The sequence below is a fragment of the Melospiza melodia genome, chromosome 11 (assembly GCF_035770615.1).
Source record: "Melospiza melodia melodia isolate bMelMel2 chromosome 11, bMelMel2.pri, whole genome shotgun sequence".
Taxonomy (NCBI): domain Eukaryota; kingdom Metazoa; phylum Chordata; class Aves; order Passeriformes; family Passerellidae; genus Melospiza; species Melospiza melodia.
The window spans coordinates 891,708-910,349 of NC_086204.1; the positions used below are offsets into that span (position 1 = coordinate 891,708).

Here is an 18,642-nt window from a genome sequence, read left to right on the forward strand (position 1 = left end):
TCACATCCCATCTGTGCCACTTGTGAAGTTGTCTGGAGAGGAGAGGATCATGTCAGGGAACATTCAACCTCACATTCTTACCTAAAGAATAATTCTTAACAGATGAGGATTTGGCATCTTCTAGCACAGCTGACAGAGCAGCATTTCTCCACAGGTTTGCCTGACACACAAGGAAAATAACAAAGAGCAGAAGCAACAAGGGGTCTGTGATGGTTTCTATTACAGCGGCCTGAGTGGGTCGCTGAGGGTGAGAGAGAGACGAGAATCTTGTTTCTAGATCAGAAGGCTGGATTTATTGATATATGATATATACTACATTGTAACTATACTAAATAGAATAAAGAGAGAAGTTGCAGAGCTGCTCGGCCAGGCTGAGAATAGAAAGAAAGAATCTATAACAAAGTTGTGTCCAAGGACTCTGTCCCTAGCTTGTTCCTTGTGATTGGCCCTTAATTATAAACATGGGAACATGAACCAATGACAGGTCAAAGTAGGTGCATCCTATTGCATCCCACAGCAGCTGATAACAATTGTTTACAGTCTCTTCTGAGGCCTCTGCCCTCCAGAAGACACAGAAATCTGAAAGGATTTCTGTGAAAAAATGTCTGCGACAGTTTCAACATCTCTTTTCAGGATCACAGGCTGGCATCTTCTCTCCAGCAAGCAGGAGATTCTGGTCTGCAAGAGAACCAGCCCTGATTTCCATGGATTTCTTTGTAGTACCTGTCTACTCTTGCTCCTACCAAAACATGCAGTGTGCCAAGCAGATTGTGGTTTCAGGGATTTTCTGTAGATTTGGCTTGCACAAGCCCAAGCACAATCTTATACAATGCTCCATAAAACAAAACAAAACAAAAAGTAGCATCTTAAAACAACAACAAAGAATTAGCATCTTCTGTGCACACAGCCTGGCAAACTCACACTTGGAGAGCCTTGGGAGCCTCCTTCATTCCCCAATCCAATCACAAATGGCTTTCCTGCATTTGGGACACACCTTTTAACATTTAACCTAATTGTGGCAGGGCAGTAGCAGCTCAGACAAGGTGTTTGGCTGCACTTTTGATTTCTACCTGCAGTGATTCCCTCATTTAGCAGTGGGTAAACAACCAGCAGCCAAAGCTGCTCGCACAACAGGGATGTGTATGGCTGGGAGACAGCTCACTCACATGTTTTAACAAGTGCTCTCAAAAAGAATGTTCCAGGCAGGGTTACATTTCTGCCTGAGCCTCCCAGAGCACCAGCTTCCCCTTGAACACTTGATAATCCTGATTTGGGACTCAGCAGAGGTAAACAGCATTTGCCTTTGCAAGCAGGTGCTAAGCAAGCAATATGCTACTCCTGATTTCACAATTAAAAAGCAAAGTTCAGCACATTTTGTTTACAGTTACTATAAATAAATAGCCTGGGGGAGTGAAGAACTTTTGAGAGTAACTTATTTCCATGACCTCAAACAAGCCTATGACATCCCTGCTTTGGGAACACAGATGATCCTCAAGCAAATTCCATGCAAATCTTAATCACAGTACCAGTGAAGAAACGAAATCAGAAAATCCAGCATCCCATAAAGCAGCAGTCTGAATACAACACATAGCCTGCAGTGGCTGCACTTTGCATCACCACTGACAAGGCAGGAGAACAAAAATATCTGCTCTAACTGCCCCAGGGTGACTCTCCTCCCTGCAAAAGCAACAACAAAAATTAAATAATTGTTTTTGAAGTCACAGGATGTCCTCAGCTGGACAGGACCCACAAAGATCATAAAGTTTCAATTGAATCTGCTTAGGGATCTGTTTTTCAGGTCAGCTTCTCTCTGAAAACTGATCCTCACTCCATTACTGACAGCTTCTGCTCAAAGAAAGAAAAAAAAAAAAGGTTAAGTCTAGATGAATTGATTTCAAATAGAAATGAATACCCCATATGAAGAAAAAATGAAGGAATTCAGTGTTTGGCTAAAATAAATGTGAATACAAATCCAGGATTGTTCTGTTTTGTTTAAAGTAATATTTAACCAGCTCTGAGACTGAAATAACAATCATGCCAGAAATAAAGAAAGTATTTTCATTTTACACATGTAACTCCATCATTTTATAATCTGCAAAGCAGCAGCAAGTCAGCTCTAGTGCCACTTTCTATGGATGGTATTCAAAAAAACCCAAAAACCACCCTTAAGGAGAGGAGCTGCCTGCATTACTGATTCTCATCAGCAGGACAGCTCAGTATTTAAATAATAACTGTGAACACCACCATGTAGTGTTACCCCATGATGTGGAGACTGAGAGAGTGGCCAAGCCTTGGGGCAGACCAGGATGTGACAATCTGCAGGACAGGCTGGAGTTCAGTATCAGCTCAGACAAGAACTGAAATCTTCCTTCTGTCCTCCAGCACCTCCTCTGGCATGTGCCTCGTGCTGTCCTTCCCAGCTGGGACACAGGAGCTCTCCCTCTTCTTCCTTTGCACCAGCTTCATCAAGGAAACTCTTTTCTTGTTTCTTCACCTCCACCTCTCCTCACAACAGTCACTGTGGATGTTCTGGTGTGGGACAGGGATGATCAGTTCCCTGGGAGGAAATTGCTGCTGCCTCACCACCACTGCAGCAGCAGGTTTGCAGAGCTCACAGGAGCTCATGCTGTGCTCCCACAGATTTCTTGTCATCTCCTGGAAGGGCCAGGGGTCACAAAGCCAAACTGACAGCTTGCTGTTGGAGAGAAAACCCAAAGCTACACTCAGGCAAAACCACACTGCCAGATAAACTTTATTTATAAACATACAAACTCCTGAATGACTGTGCTGAAAGCACCAGGACCACAGGCCCCAAAGACAGACCAACACCTCTTTGATGAGTATTACAAGGACAACTGTTGCAAACATCATCCATGCTTCTCTCCCTCTCCTTTAAAGGGAAAACACAGCTGAGTGTGAATTCCCCATGGCAAAGTTCTGCATGATCTGTATCCTCCATCAGGAGACAAGTTGTTGGCTGAGCTGAAGTTTGGCTGTGCAGTGTTCAGAGCTCCTGGTCCAGCAGTTTTATTGTCACAGTGCTCAGCTGATGTAATTTAATGAGGATCATGATTTAATTCCTGCCAGGGAAGCTGACTATCTCCTCCAGATTGTAGGAGGAATACTTTACAAGGGACATGTAAAAAGTGGGAAAAACCAGAACCCATCTTCCTTCCAATATGACACACTAAAGCAAACAGTCTCAATATCCTATGCTAAAATTATATTCTTTGCTATTGCTTTTTGGCATGTCCTTCCCATTACCTCCCAAAGATGAATTCCTATCACGAAAATCTCTTATCTACCTCCCACTCCATCCAGCACAGTGGATTTGGACTGTCCCCACCCAGCCACAGCAGCTGATATTTCCTGCACTGAATCCTGGCCTTTAGAAGCTGTAACCACCTCTGGCTGATCAGATCAGCTACACCACTGGTGTGAAGTCAGTTTTTCTTTGTCTCTTTTTCTTCAAGAGGCCAGGAAACCTGAATGTGATATGGCTCCAGCTCTTCTGGAGTTCTTGGGAGCCACCTTCATTCACCAATCCAATCACAAATGGATTTCCTGAATTTGGGACACACCTTTTAACATTTAACCTAACTGTGGCAGGACAGCAGCAGCTCAGACATGTAAATGTAAAATGTAGAATTTGAGAGTTGGGAAAAACCAGAACCCATCTTCCTTCCAATATGACACACTAAAGCAAACAGTCTCAATATCCTATGCTAAAATTATATTCTTTGCTATTGCTTTTTGGCATGTCCTTCCCATTACCTCCCAAAGATGAATTCCTATCAGGAAGATCTCTTATCTACCTCCCACTCCATCCAGCCCAGTGGAGTTGGACTGTCCCCACCCAGCCACAGCAGCTGATATTTCCTGCACTGAATCCTGGCCTTTAGAAGCTGTAACCACCTCTGGCTGATCAGATCAGCTTACACCACTGGTGTGAAGTCAGTTTTTCTTTGCTTCTTTCTCCTCAAGAGGCCAGGAAACCTGAATGTGATATGGCTCCAGCTCTTCTGGAGTGACATAGTCTGGAGCATTGCCCATCAGGTCTCGTCCCCTGAAGGATTTTGGAAAGGCAATGACGTCCCGGATACTTGGAGCGTCAACAATGAGAGAGATCAGCCTGTCAAGTCCTACAAGCAGAAAACAAACTGGTCAAACATTTGAGTTATGGCTCTGTATTACCTCCCCTGAGTCAGAAAAATCAGAAAGATTGAGGAGGTAATATCACTGAGCTTGAAGAAAAAGAGTGAAGCAAGAAGCAAGTAAGGGAGGAAAAAAATTAATCTCAGCTGGTAGCAGAGAAAGAGATTTGCCTCGAGAGCAGAAATGTCTACCAAAATAAAGCTTTTCAATATTGCAGGAAGCTCTGTAACACACTAAGGGCTGCAGGACACAGACAGCAAACACAGCATAACAAAACTTGGGCAGCTGAATGGCAGAACACTGGCAGGGCTCTGCTTTACAGCTCAGGGCTCTGCATCAAGCAGTTTGGAAGGATTACAGCTACTGAGAATTCAAGAGGAACAAAAGGCTCTGGGTGACTGGACGGAGGAAGTCAAACTGCAAGACCCCAGGTTAAAAAAATAACTTCATTCTCTGTAGGCTTTTTTATTTTGGTGAGTGTAGGGAGGGTGTTGTTGGTTAGTTGGGTTTTTTCCCCTCTTTCTTTAAAGCATGAACTTGCATTGTTCTAGGGAAAAAACCAAACCCTTACATTTTCTGAACTAATGAGCAAAACAGGTGAGGAGAGAAGAGGAGTGAGATGGCAGCAGAGGGGAAGGGTGTGAAACACAAAGTGCCATTTCTGTCCCATGTCCCCAGGCAGGCAGCACAGGGATCCTGCTCTGGCTGCACAGGAATGGGAACAAAGCTGACTCAACCTCACTGAATACAGGGTTTGCAGATCAGCAGGTAAGGACCATCCTTAGAGCCACCAATGTCCTTGCTTAAGACCTAAACCCCACTGTGACTCTGGAGAGGAACACCCCAACTTTCTGCTCTTGGTGACCAGACCTCTATTTCTTTCCACAAAGCTGCTGCAGAGATGGAAGCAGCAAGGCTTTTCCTAACAACCATGAGCCTTGTTCCCTGGATCTAGTATTAAAAAAACCCACCAAACAAACAACAACAACAAAAAAAAAAAAAAAATTCCCACTGAAGACCTGCATCTGTAGAACTACAGATCACTTACCTAAAGCAATTCCTCCATGAGGTGGAGCTCCAAATTCCAAAGCCTCAATCAGATGGGAAAGCACCTCAGAGTCCTCCTGCAAAATCACATTAAGAGGTGTCACTGGACAAGCAATGCTCCTCCTGTTAGCAACACAAGATGAAGGTGCAACGAAAGCATCCACTGCTCAGGGCTAGGAGTTATGTCTTTATCTGAGAAGATGAGTGTTTCTTTCAAACTATGTAATTAATATTTCAATTAATCCGTGCTTTTAAATCTCCAAGAGATCATTAGAGGCATCTGTAGGTGTTACCTTCAGCACTTTCTCCAGCACAAAACGCTGCTGCTCTGCACTGTGAATTCTGATGGAGCCACCTCCAACCTCACTGCCATTCAGCACAAGGTCGTAGTGCTGGCTACGGACCTGCAGAGAGACAGGGACAGGCACTCTGTGAGGCTGGCCCACAGCTGCACCTAGAAACAACCTGCACAGAGATTCAAAGACACTGGGAATGAAGCCCTGGAAGGTGTAAAACTGCTCTCTCAGGGGTACGTTGCAGTTCAGGTGTCAGTCCTGCTGGAGGTATGGGGTGCCTCTGACTGATGTGGGAGGAGAACAAATCCTTTTGAAAGGTTTATCAAACCTGAAGCAAATGAGATAGGTAGAATATAAGATTTTGGTTTTCTGTCAGCTCCTTTTGCTGGGGCACATGTGAATATTTGCTATTTGCAGTAATCAGGAAGCCATCTCTTCCAGACACATACAAGATCATAGAATCACATTAGGTTGGGAGGGACCTTAAAGATCCTCTAGTTCCAACCCTCTGCCATGGGCAGGGACCCCTTCCTCTATCCCAGGTTGCCCCAAGGCATGCCAGCCTGGCCTTGAACACTGCCAGGGATGGGGCAGCCACAGCTGCTCTTGGCAATCTGTGCCAGTGCCTCACAGGGAAGGTTTTTATCCTGATACCAATCTAAGTCTACCCCCTTTCAGTTTAAAACCATTTCCTCTTGTTCTATCACTGCTTGCCCCTGCAAAATATCCCTCTCCAGCTCTCTTGTAGCCTCTTTAGGCACTGGAAAGGACTCTAATGTTGCTCCTGAGCCTTCTCTTCTCCAGGATGAACAACCTCAGCTCCTTCAGCCTTAACTAACAGCAGAAGTGCTCCAACCCCTTGATCATCTTAGCAGTCACCTCTGGACTCATTCCAACATACCTACATCTTCCTTGTGCAGTCAGTCCCACGAAACATCTTTTTTTACACTAAACCCAGCTGCTGCTAGCCTGGTTTTCCATGTAAAAGAGCCAGCACGGCAGGCATGAAGTTGGTTACCTTTGTGGGATCAGAATACAGGAGGCTGACATCTGAAGGATGAGGGGCAGTGAAGGGGTGATGAGCAGATTCCAGCTCAGTGGGATTCTCAGCCTTGGGGAGGAAGAGGGGGAAATCCACCACCCAGAGGAAGTGGAAGGCTGTGGGATCACGGAGTGCCAGCCCAGCTGCCTCCAGGAGGTTGGCACTCAACAAGCGCAAGGCTCCTAAGGCAGAGCACTGCAACAGAGAGAAGGGAGAGATCAGCCAGGGTGGTTTCACCATCAGGAACTCACTCAAACACCCACCAGGCAGAGTGTTCCATGAAGGAAGTACCACAGACAGCATCAGCTGGAATGCATTGCTGCCTTGAACACTTTAGCCTCATATTCTGAAACGTATCACCTTCCTACCAAGGCAGCAGCAGCACCAGGGTTTGACAGACACCAAGTAAGGAGCTTGGAAGTCGTGTTTTTCCAGCTATTTCATCTTCAGAACTTTCTCAGACTAACCTGGATTAACTGGGGGACCACATGTAAGATCCATACTTTGTAGACTGAGAAATGAAGGCACAGAAGTGAATACAACAAAATGTTGGCTATTGGGCAAAGCGTGACACTTTATAATAAAACAATGCTTTGTTTTATTGTTTTATTTCTCTCTGCTCTTGCCAGTAACATCTGCTGGCAAGAATAGAGAGAAGGGTGGAAACAGAATCTCTCACCATTGCTGCTAATAAGTCATGCACTTGTGGGAGACACAATTACCTAGTCGACCTCATTTTCCAATCTGTTTGATGCTTCAAAAATGAAGTTAAAAAAAAAGAAGGCACTGATTTGTTGCAGGGTTTTTTACATTTCAGGCTTCATTTAAGTTACAAGTCCTGCCTAGAATTTGACTGGGGGCCATGAAAGTAATAGGCACATTTCATGCTTTATCTGCTGTTGCTATAGCTGCCGTTCCAGAGAAAGAGAAAATTAAATGATGACCTATTTTAATAATAAGAAGAATCAGACTGAGGTCAGATAACATCAAAACCATCATCAGCAACATTCAACTCACAGAGCCACCCAAGAAAAGCCTCCTACCACTTGCTTGTGCTCTCCAGCTGCCAGCAGCACCACATCACCCTCCTGCATGTTCAGTGCTTGGATGAGCTCTGACTGCTCCTTCTCACTGAGGAACTTGGTAAGCAGAGATTTCAAGCTTCCATCAGGTCTGCAGATAATTTCCATGATTTCCTGGAGAAAGGTTAAGGGTATGTTCAGTGCAGTGCTGCCCTCTCTTGACTTGAAGCATTACATGCTCAGGCTCTCTCAGCTATTAAAAACTGCTCTCCTACCGCCCTCTGCCTTTATCACACTTTGTCACTCACCATTCCCAAAGCCTCAGGAGAGTTTCTGTCTCACCTGGTTAAACTGGGATTTTGCAGACTCCTTCAATGATCCCAAGTCTTTATTTGTGAGATACCTCTGGGGAAAGAGCAAGAGAAGACACAGCAAAGATCAGCTTGGAAAACTTGACTAGATATCAAATCTACTGATTAAGCTGGTTGCAAACATCTCAATTCTTTTGTTTCCAGCTCAAGTTCTTATGAAGGCTGTGGAACAGGACAGGGTCCTTAGCACTGGGCTGGGTGTCTGCTCTGAGGGCTTCTTTCAGGCAAAGACCCCTCCAGATCTACACATTTTTCCCCCTCTCACAAATAAATGTATCCGGTCAGCAGGGTCAGGTCACTGCCTCCAGCCTGAAGAAACAAGGCTACACCACCACACTGTGGATGGGGAATGCAGAGCTCAAACTGGAGGAAGAACAGAGAAAAAACAACTGGGCTGACCCTTGCATGCAAAGCCATGCAGTAAATGAGGAGCTGCATCACGATCTTGATTACTTTTCAGCTACTCCAGTGTTTAGGGTGGGTCTAGATGACACTTTTGTGTTGCTCTAACAAACACATCTGTGCCCTCTCGTGGGAAGCCACTAACTTGCACTTTGTGCCAAACTGAAAGGAATCCCAAAGGAAACCATGGCCACAAAGCCCTGCTCCCCAGATAAAACTCAGTTTTTAGAGCACTTGTTTTTTCCATACTACCCAAGCTACAAAGATGTCTACAGCCAGAATTAAATCTGTTTCCTTGCCAAAATGCAGGACTGTGTCAAAAGTCTTCCACATCTATTATAAACCTTGATTTTGGTCCATGATAAGACACAAATTGTACCCAAAAATGCAGCTAAAGCAAACAAGAGAAGGACATGGAACCACCTGATCCTTCTCTGCCTATCCCAGAGCTGTGCCATGCCCAGCCCCTAACCAGGACAAATCTCCTGTCACAAGGCATAATTTATTATTGAGATGCACATCAAAAAGCTGACAGAAAGCAAGGTGAGACCTGAGAGGGTTCCCTATCCTCATGAGATCTTGCAGCTCTGTTGCTTTCCTCCTCTTCCTAAGAATAAAATACTCTTCCTGTTCCCTTTTTATTCTAACACCACTCAGCCCCACCTAACACGGAATACAACCAATCCCAAGCTCCCTTAAGAACACCAGAAATAGCAAGGAACATTTCCATACCAACAAAGGAATTCAAATTAGCATTTTATTTATTCCACACAAACCATAAACAGGATGTAAGAGCATCACTTACCACTCCCTGAGGGATACAAATGGCTCTGATGGAGCCATGTGGGTAACTGAGGGCATTCTGCACAAAATGAATGTTTGATCTTCGTAAAACCTCACTGACATCCACGATCTGATAAAGGAGAGAGCACAGGAAAAAGCACTGCTGGTAGGAATACAAAGCAAAAATTCCTGCATCTGTGTCTTAACACCTTCAACACTATTCCCTTTTAGAAGATTTTGCTTTTAAAATAGTCAAGATACGTTGCTCCCTACATCATCTTTAAAATCAAGTTTTATTAGAACATATATTTTTCACAGTCAACTGATTAAATCCTTTCTTTTTCAGCAGCAACAATGGAACAGGCACCTTGGGTAAATTACAGGACTCAAAACTCCAGCCAACTATGTATCCATGATCCAAAGGTTATTTAAACACTGACTGAAAGGAAAAGCTGCAAGCTTTCAATGGGCAAATCCTCACCTTCATCCCAAAGCGAGTGTCTGGTTTATCAGTCCCATATTCAGCCAGTGCCTCCTCATATGTCATGGAAGGGAAAGGAGTCACAATGGAGCCTCTTTCCTCAGGCCAGGAATGTTGCAGGAGGCCCTCTATGAGCCTCTGGATCCCAGCTTGATCTATAAATGACATCTCTATATCTATCTTAAAACAGAGAACAAGGGGGGAATTCCACATTAGCTACAGGTTGTGCTTTCACGGTGCTTCTTGTGAGTACATAGCCAGCAGAACAAGAAACAATACACAAAATGACATCACAGCATGACTGCATTAGGCCAGGAATGTGTTTAGGATCACCCTCCAGGCTGATGACTCAGCCAACAACCTCCTCAGAGAGTGAATGAGGTAAGGATGACAAGGACACAGAAGCAGCCTTGAGTGACCCAGGCTAACTCAGCCTGGGATTTCAAGGCTGAGGAATGGGATGTCTGCCCTAGCAGGACAGGAGGAGATTGTATCATCATAGTAAAATCACTGCTGCAACGCAATTCCCACATCTGCACCTGGGGCACTGCAGCAGCCAAGGACAGGAACCACGCACTCATCCCACACCAATTTCCAAGGCTGTGCCAGTGAAACACACACCAAAGCAGCACCAGACTGGCACAGACTAAGCCTGCAGAAGGGAAAACAGCTCTGAGCCACTTGGGGTGAGGAGCAGCAGCAAGGCAGCAGAGGCTGGTGATTACCTGGGTGAATTCTGGCTGCCTGTCAGGCCGTGACCCCTCGTCCCGGTAGCAGCGAGCGACCTGGAAGTACCTGCAGTGACACTGTGACTTAGACCATGATTTAAAGTATCCTCAACTCAACTGTGGCTATAGAACTGAGCACACAAAGAGAAGGAAAAAAGAAGTAAACCAGAAAGAGAGGGCTTTGCTCCCACAGCAGATGATCTTTGTTCCCATCCCTTCAAAGGAATGGAATCATAACAAGCAGTATCCATCTCCATATCTTCCAGAGGCACTGGAGACTGCCAGGTGAGCTGTCCCCCAAGAGCAGCACACTCAACTCTTTATTCCACCTTCACTCCACTCCAGGACTCTCATAACAGCCATGCAAAGCTCTCAGACAAACCTGGCCTGCAGTTCACTGTGTGAACAATTGTCTGTCTCCCCGTTCATCCATTTGATTTGGAGACGTAAGCCCAATTAAAAGCTTTGCACTTGGGCACCCTGACATGCTTTTCCTTGTCTCAGTCATGCTCAGCTGCCCAGCCTCACCTCAATTAATTCTGTAGGTTACTCCTGGAGCAGCTTTCATCACACATTAAATTTTCTGCCCTTCAGGAAGGCTCTGCTTCAGATCAGGTTTGCATTTAACACAGCAGTAAAGATTTCAGCTTTCCAGAAGGATATATTTCATCTGACTGTAAAGTCTTAAATACTTAAGGATCTCTCTTCAAGACACAAATCCTTGCCAGTGAGGTTTTTTGGCAAGTTTCTAAACTTCAAAGATAAAGCAATCAAACCCTAGACAGGACATGCAGAGAACAGGAGTTCAAGAAACTCTTACCTGTCCAGGCCTCCAACCATGAGGAGCTGCTTGAACTGCTGAGGACTCTGTGGCAGAGAGTAGAACTTGCCTGCTTCCCTCGAGGGCACAAGGAATTCTTTGGCTCCCTGGCATCAGAAAGAAAATTTACAGAGTTCAGCAAGTAAGTGGCCCCAATTCCTAACAGAGCAAAAGGAAAGGACCTATTTCTCCCATTATGAAATCCCACATGTGAGGAAATGGCTGTTTATACATTACACTTCATATCTGTTAAGCAACTTGGTCCAAAATATCTGAAAGGAGAATTCTCTACGTTCTTCTCTGAGAGCCTAATGCATAATAGACCATCCAAGACTGGGGTTTAAATGCAAGAACTCCAGGGTAGCTGCATCAACAATTCCTCAGCTACAGCTCTCTTCTCTCTGACTATTTTTGAAATGAAAGAAATTAATATAAGACCAGAAATTTAATTTACTTGAGTATGATCTCTACAATAACCTACTGGTTAAGAGATAAATGCTGAAAAGACAGTGCTTTCAAATATTCTGGGTTTATAATCCCAGGGTAGACTTGCATTCAACATGTGCTCTACAAGGCAGAAGTTTATCTTGTTTGAAGGTTCAAAATTAAGACATGAATTATCATCTCTCCCTCTACTTTTAAAAGAATTTGTGGAGAATATCAGAAGTTTCACAAGCTGTTATTTAGCAAGGGAAAAGCAACGAATGCTGAGTGGCAACTGGAAATGATTCAGCCCTGACTGTGCAGCTGTAGGAGGCCAAAAAGCATCACATACATACCCCTGGGGTTCTTTTAAACAGAGTTGGAGTTTCTACATCCACGAACCCTGGGGAACAAACACAGAATATGCTGAGAGGAGGGAGAACTAACATGACAGAGTAGGCTAGAGTAGGGTTAGTCAGCAAAATAGGTCGTGCAGCACACCATGGAGCCTCTCCAAAACCAACACACTTTACTACTTCTAATAATTATTCCTGTAATGACAGATCTAAAGGCTCTGAGCTACTCTGATGTCCTGCCAGAACTGTTGATGACAGGACTCCAAACAGGCTGAAAATGTGTTAATTCTCTATCTATTCTTAACCAAGCACTGATTTTCCAAAATGCACATCCTAATTTTAAGAGAAGCAAAAGCCCTAAACAAAATCCATCCCTCTGACATGCCTCAACTGGGTGACCAAAAGAGGGCAACTACCTGCAAAGTGTCTTTTCTCATTGGAAACAACTAATTTGAAACAGGTTGCTCAGAGCTTCATCCAGCCTAGCCTTGAACACTTCCAGGGATGGGGCAGCCACAACTTTTGTAGGCAGCTTCTTCAGGCCTGATGAAGAAGTAGCACCCACCCCACCATAAGCAGACATTTCCTCATTAAGTGTGACCAGTTTGGAGCAGCAAGTTGGTTAGGAATCTCTGCCAGCACAAGGAAAAAGCAGCAGGGAGAGCTGGAATGTCTTGAATTTGTGAGGGTCCCGAGGACGAGGTGAGAGATGAGAATCTGACCCCATGTTCTCGGAAGGCATATTATATTATATTATATTATATTATATTATATTATATTATATTATATTATATTATATTATATTATATTATATTATATTATATTATATTATATTATATTATATTATATTATATTATATTATATTATATTATATTATATTATAACTATACTAAAAAAAGGATATAGACAGAAGGCTTAACAAGAATGAGAATGAAAAACTCATGACTGACTCCTCAGAGTCAGTTGATGACAGAGGACTCCAAACAGGCTGAAAATGTAATTCTCCATCTGAAATGTTAATTCTCTTGACACAGATGATGGTGATTGGTCATTAATTAAAAACAATTCACATGAAACCAATCAAACATACACCTGTTGCATAAACGATCTCCAGCCAAATTCCAAAGCAGCAAAACAGGGAGAAGCAAATGAGATAATATTGTTTTTTCTCTGAGGCTTCCATTTTCCCAGGAGAAGCAATCCTGGTGAGGGGATTTTTCAGAAGACATGACAGTGGCGGGAAGGTTTGCTGCTCCAGGCAGCTCCCTCACCGTGCAGGTTGCAGAGGTACTCGCGCATCCTCATCACCACGCGGGAGCGCAGCCGCAGCGCCCACTGCAGCCGGGAGCTGCGCAGGTCCAGGTACCGATACTGCATCCGCAGCGCCTCCGACTTCTGGGGACGAGAGAGGGGCAGGGTTAAGGACAAAATTCAAACTGCGTGGCCAGTGAAGGGATCCTAAAGCCACAGAGAAAACGGAGAAAATAAATAAACGGGTGATGCTCGGTTGCCGCAATGCGCCCGTTACGCACAACCTACACAAATATGGCAATCGCTTGGAAAAAAACCCAAAGTGCCCACAGAAGCTGGGGCTGCCCCATTCCTGGAAGTGTTTAAGCCCAGGCTGGATGAAGCTCTGAGCAACCCTACCCATGGCAGTGGGTTTGGAAAAGGATGATCTGTAAGGTTCCTTCAAACCCAAACCATTCTGGGGTTCCACGAATCAAATAAAACAGCCCCATTTCAAACTCAAAAACCCAGCATAGCCCTATGTTGAAGATGGCAATGCAAGATGTTTTCAGTTACCATCTATATGGTAATTGAAAACATTTGTCTTTGTCAAGTGGGCAGTTTGCTTTATCTCTCTCTTTGAGTGACCACATTCACACCTCCCTCGGGAGGAGACATTGCTGATAACAGCTATTGAATGTCCCTGCATGGCTGATAAGAACTGCAGCATCCCATTGGGAGATGTGAGCCCAGAGGGAGGAGCCAAGCATTCCTGTCTGGATACAATCTGAGGTTTCAAACATTCCTACCTGGATACAATCTGAGGTTTCAAACATTCCTACCTGGATACAATCTGAGGTTTCAAACATTCCTACCTGGATACAATCTGAGGTTTCAAGCATTCCTACCCAGGTATAATCCAGAGGTTTTGAGACACCAGCACGGCTTCTCCACGGGATTCCCCAGAGGAACAGCAGCTGTCTCTCCTTCCCCTGGATCTTCAGAGGAAGAATCCATCCTTCTCTACAGATCCCTGCTCCAGCAGAACCACCCCTGACACTGCAGGAGGGCTGCAGCCACATTTCCAATGGGACTGCCACCAACACCCTGACCCACAGGTGTCAGGCTGAGTTCTGACTCTGTCAGTGTTGTTCTAGTGTACTGCATTGTTTATTTTATCCTTTATTTTTTTCTTCTCTATTAAAGAACTGTTATTTCCTACTCCCATATTTTTGCCTGAGAGTCCCTTAATTTAAAATTTATAGCAATTGGGAGAGGTGGGGAGGGTTTACATTCTCCATTTCAGGGGAGGCTCCTGCCTTCCTTAGCAGATTCCTATCTTTCCAAACCAAGACACCCCATTTCTTTCAACTCTTTCCTTTGCCATCAGTGCTTCCAGAAATCTGGAATCATTCAAGCCCTGTTTTCTGCTTAGCTCTAATTGGAAATAAATCCTCCCAGCAAACAAACACCACCTCTGCTTTAAATACCATCATTACTCCCAAGTGTAGTGGGGAGAATCAGACACAGCTCTCAGATGTTTTACTATCACCCTGGGCAAATTCCCAATTTAGTGAAAAGCCACCACTTTGATAAGAAAAACACACCTTGATAAAATCCTTGATTTCAAAAGGCAGCTTCTTGCAGGAGTTTAGGATCTCTGCAGTCTCTGCCTTCACTTCAATATCCCCTGTTGGCATCTTCTAGAACAAAAAGGCAAAGAAATTAAAACTCAAAACAGTTGGACAAAGGTATTTCATAAATGCTCAAAGGGAAAAAAAGAAACAATGTGATTACCCTCCCTGCCTTCTAACACAGTGTATAAATCAGAGAGTTTCTCCCAAGGACAGATTTCTTCCAGGTTTCCCTTCTGTTCAGAGAAACACAAGCCACCTCACCAAAGATGGCAGCTTCTTTCCCAGTAGCATACTGGTCAACAAACAGCAAAACCACACAGTGTAGGTTTCAGGGAACATGAGCAAAAGCAGCCCTTAATATGAGTCAAAAAAAGGCAAAATAGAGGAACTTCTCAGAACTTCCAGTTCTAAACATCAGTTCTCAGAACTGGTCTTCTTTTGACTCCATCCCGAGGGAGGACAGGCAATGCCCCTCACGTAGCACTGAGGCACAGCAAAGTTCACTTGATCCTGCAGGACTCTCACTATTTACCAGGGGAAAGGACACACAGCCTTCCCAAAATAAAGAAATTAATAAAAGAAATAAAGGCATTGCTTGAAGCCTGCATTTTAAGTAGATATCTAAAAGATAGAGCAATAAGGAGCTATGAACGTAAATACAATCCTCTTTTTAGACCTGCCAGTTATATGCACAGTCCCGAAAGATCAGTCTATAGCTGATTACAATGACAGCTGAGGAATGCAGAACATTAAAAAATGATTCAACCTCTGTTCCCTATACAGAGGATTTTCCTACAGCAGAATACTCCTATTCTGCTGGGAGACCAGCAGAATCAATAAACAGGTGGAACTCGACACAACAATATTTATTTTCAAGCAAAAGCAATTCCCACCACACTCTGAAAGCCTGGAAAAGCCAGCTTTATCCTTGCAAAGGGCTGGGATCCAGTTTAATTTGTGTGTGTCTGTAATGTGCTCTGAGATTCTCCTGTTATCTGACACAGTGTGAGGTGACATCAGTGCTACCTGAGGATGGGCTGTCACACAAGCAGAATCTGTGACAATGCTCTGACACAAAGCCCACCATAATCCCACCATCCAGGGGTGTTTCCTTCAAGGAATAAAAACTCTGGGAGTCCCCCTGACCCCATCCTCACCGGATTCTCCTGCCCCTGGGGCCGGGGGGACACTGTCCCAGTGACTCTGACCACAGACTCCAGTGGGGCATTGGACAGCAGCTCCTTCACGTGGGAATGTGCCTGCAGGGAGAGGATACAACCTCAGAGGAACTCAAAGAACAGCACAAAGGCGCTGAGGCCAAGCAATTAAACCCAAAATCACTCTTAAGGAACAGCACTGATGCTTCTGTTGCAGGGTCAGGTCAGGGCTCTCACGACACTGCAATCTATTTGTGACTCAGAGCACTCAGTTTGGCAAAGTGGCTGCTGAAGCCAAGCTACCAAAGGAAAAATAAAAACACATGTTTTGGTAGCACTTACCTCATCCTGAGGAATGATGACCTGGGTGAGTCCCTGGAAATCCCTCAAAACCAGAAACAGGCCTTGTCTGATCCATGAAAAGCACAAAAGGAAGAATATTTTATTCACAGATTTGGTAGTTTCTGCTTTTTAAAGCATATGGCAACCAGCTACACTTTCAGTACCCTGCAACTCATCCCAAAGCACTCACAAGTACTGAATGATGGACACTTTTCCCACACCTGAACAATTCATTTCACCTTGTCATCAGCCTCACACAACATACAAATAACCAGGAGAAGCAGAATTTTAACTTGAGCTTTCATGCATACAGAGCTGGGGTTCTGGACATGTGAATTTTCCTGCTGGGAAACATCATTCAGCTAAAAACAAATGAGCAAAAAACCCTAAAGTTCATGTGGAATAAAAACAACAACAACAAAATCCAATCGTAAGTCAAGAAGGGGAACACTCGTCCCATAAAAAGTTCCACATGAACAATCCACACTGCCAGCCCCAGAACCATAAACCTTGATTTGTTCAAGCTGCAGCAGTGCCACAGCTGCCACTGTGCTTTATCCATCAAAAGACTGCCCAATGGGACATGCTCTGCTGTCTTTAAAAACAAGATCACCATGACCACATTACAATAATCCTAACTCCTTTTCCTGGGTCTCCATTCACAACTGCTCAAAGATGAGACACTCAGGACCTCCTAAAACCAAAAAACTTTTTAGCCCATCACTGGAGAGCGACGCTGGATGAAACACAGCTTAGAGTGGATGTGACAAATAATCATCTCCATTTTCACCACGGTTTGCACTTACCTTTGATATTGAACCCATCCATACAGGGTCACCTTCTGTCCCACGTGAGCAGCACGCAGCTCTCCACATGTGTTGGTCCGAGTGACAAAACTGTTGAAGTCTTAAAGAAATAAAAAATAATAATTTCAAAAAAAATTTATATATATATATATATATATATATATATATATATATATATATAATCTCTCATAGCTTTTGCAGATGGAACAGAATAAATAAAGTTTTCCCTCCCAATAAAATTTATTTATATATATGAAGTTACTTCCTATAAATCTACACTAAGACTATGGCACAAACATGAAATGAAGCTAGTCTAAATGTAATTTAAACAGGGATTTTTTTCTGTTTCTCAGTTCATAAAGATACTTGAACATAGCCTTGCTGCAAACTGTTTCCCTGCACATTTTAGGAGCAAGAGAAGCGAAAGTCACAGATCAATCCTAAGGGGTGCTGACAATTCCACATTTAAATCTAGAATCATAGAATAGTTTGGGTTTCCAGGACCTTAAAGCTCATCTCATTCTACCCCCTTGCCATGGGCAGGGACACTTTCCACTATCCCAGGTTGTTCAGAGCCCCATCCAGCCTGGCCTTGGACATTTCCAGGGAATTGGAATTTGCAGCTCCTCTCAGCAGGACCAGGACCCCACCACCCTCACAGGGAAGAATTTCTTCCAATATCCAACCCAAACCTGCCCTCCTTCAGCTCAAAGCCATTCCCCCTTGTCCTGCCACTGCAGTTCCTAGCGGTGACACAGCAGAACAGGGCTTAACAAACCAAGAATTCAACACACACCGAGGACACTCACCATGGAGGTGTAAATTTAATAGCTCCTGCCTGAAACAACTGGAAGAAGGCCTCAACAATGGTTACAGAAAGGTTTGCACAGACCCCCGTGTGCCTGTAATTATGGCCTAACTCATAGATCCATTCACAACCCCTTACACAATGTGCAAGAGGCTCGGTTTGCAAGGAGAAGCCTGAAGGATACCAATACCTGGTCTTATATAAATAATTCTTCATGAGCGCCTTTAGAATTAAAAGAGATTTACAAGACACTTAGTAAACTGATACAGGGAAAATAACTTGTGATATTAATCGATTCTGGGGACTATCCTGACCTGTACCCCGGGAGAAAAAGGACCCAACCTCGAGGGGACGGGACCAGCGCTCCTCCTCACCTGGAGCCGCAGGTGCGGCGGCAGCGGCCGCCCGGTGCAGCGCTCGCACCAGCAGCCGGGGCAGCGCCATCCCCAGCCGCCCCTCAGCCTGAAACACGGGGAGGAGCGCCGCGGATCTGCGCGAAGCGAAAAACGTGAGCTCCGGAGGGGAAAAAAGGGAAACCACGGCCGCCTCCTTCCCTCAGCGCCGCCCGCCCCAAAGATGGCGGAGGGGCGCGCCCCCCGCGCTGGGGCCGACGGGAAGAAGTTCGAACGGCGGAGGCGGGCGGGTCGAGGCGAGCGGAGGCGGCGGCGGCGGAGGCAGGCCGGCCGGCCGAGGGGCGCGGGCAGGCCGAGGGGCGCGGGCAGGCAGGCCGGCCGGC

The 18,642-nt window shown here is 44.8% G+C and overlaps 1 protein-coding gene across 3 annotated transcripts; it reads right to left on the minus strand.

Moving 5' to 3' along the window:
* Positions 1-285: 285 nt before the first annotated feature.
* On the minus strand, positions 286-18,490 carry DARS2 (aspartyl-tRNA synthetase 2, mitochondrial). Of its 3 annotated transcripts, none has more exons than XM_063165213.1 (18): positions 18,281-18,490; positions 17,099-17,198; positions 16,293-16,359; positions 15,951-16,052; positions 14,764-14,859; positions 13,198-13,321; positions 11,927-11,973; positions 11,148-11,254; positions 10,325-10,394; positions 9,600-9,779; positions 9,141-9,248; positions 7,905-7,967; positions 7,584-7,736; positions 6,517-6,735; positions 5,496-5,606; positions 5,204-5,279; positions 3,940-4,142; positions 286-2,695 (listed from the first exon to the last, which is right to left on the minus strand). In XM_063165213.1, exons 1-17 carry the CDS (start codon positions 18,348-18,350, stop codon positions 3,955-3,957), a joined length of 1,881 nt encoding a protein of 626 aa, XP_063021283.1. In that variant the 5' UTR covers positions 18,351-18,490; the 3' UTR covers positions 286-2,695; positions 3,940-3,954. The 3 variants fall into 3 exon arrangements, 2 of the variants coding, with proteins under 2 accessions (XP_063021283.1, XP_063021282.1); XR_010028949.1 differs by having other exon boundaries at positions 288-2,695; positions 3,429-4,142; XM_063165212.1 differs by lacking the exon at positions 286-2,695 and having other exon boundaries at positions 2,735-4,142.
* Between the last annotated feature and the right edge of the window lie 152 nt (positions 18,491-18,642).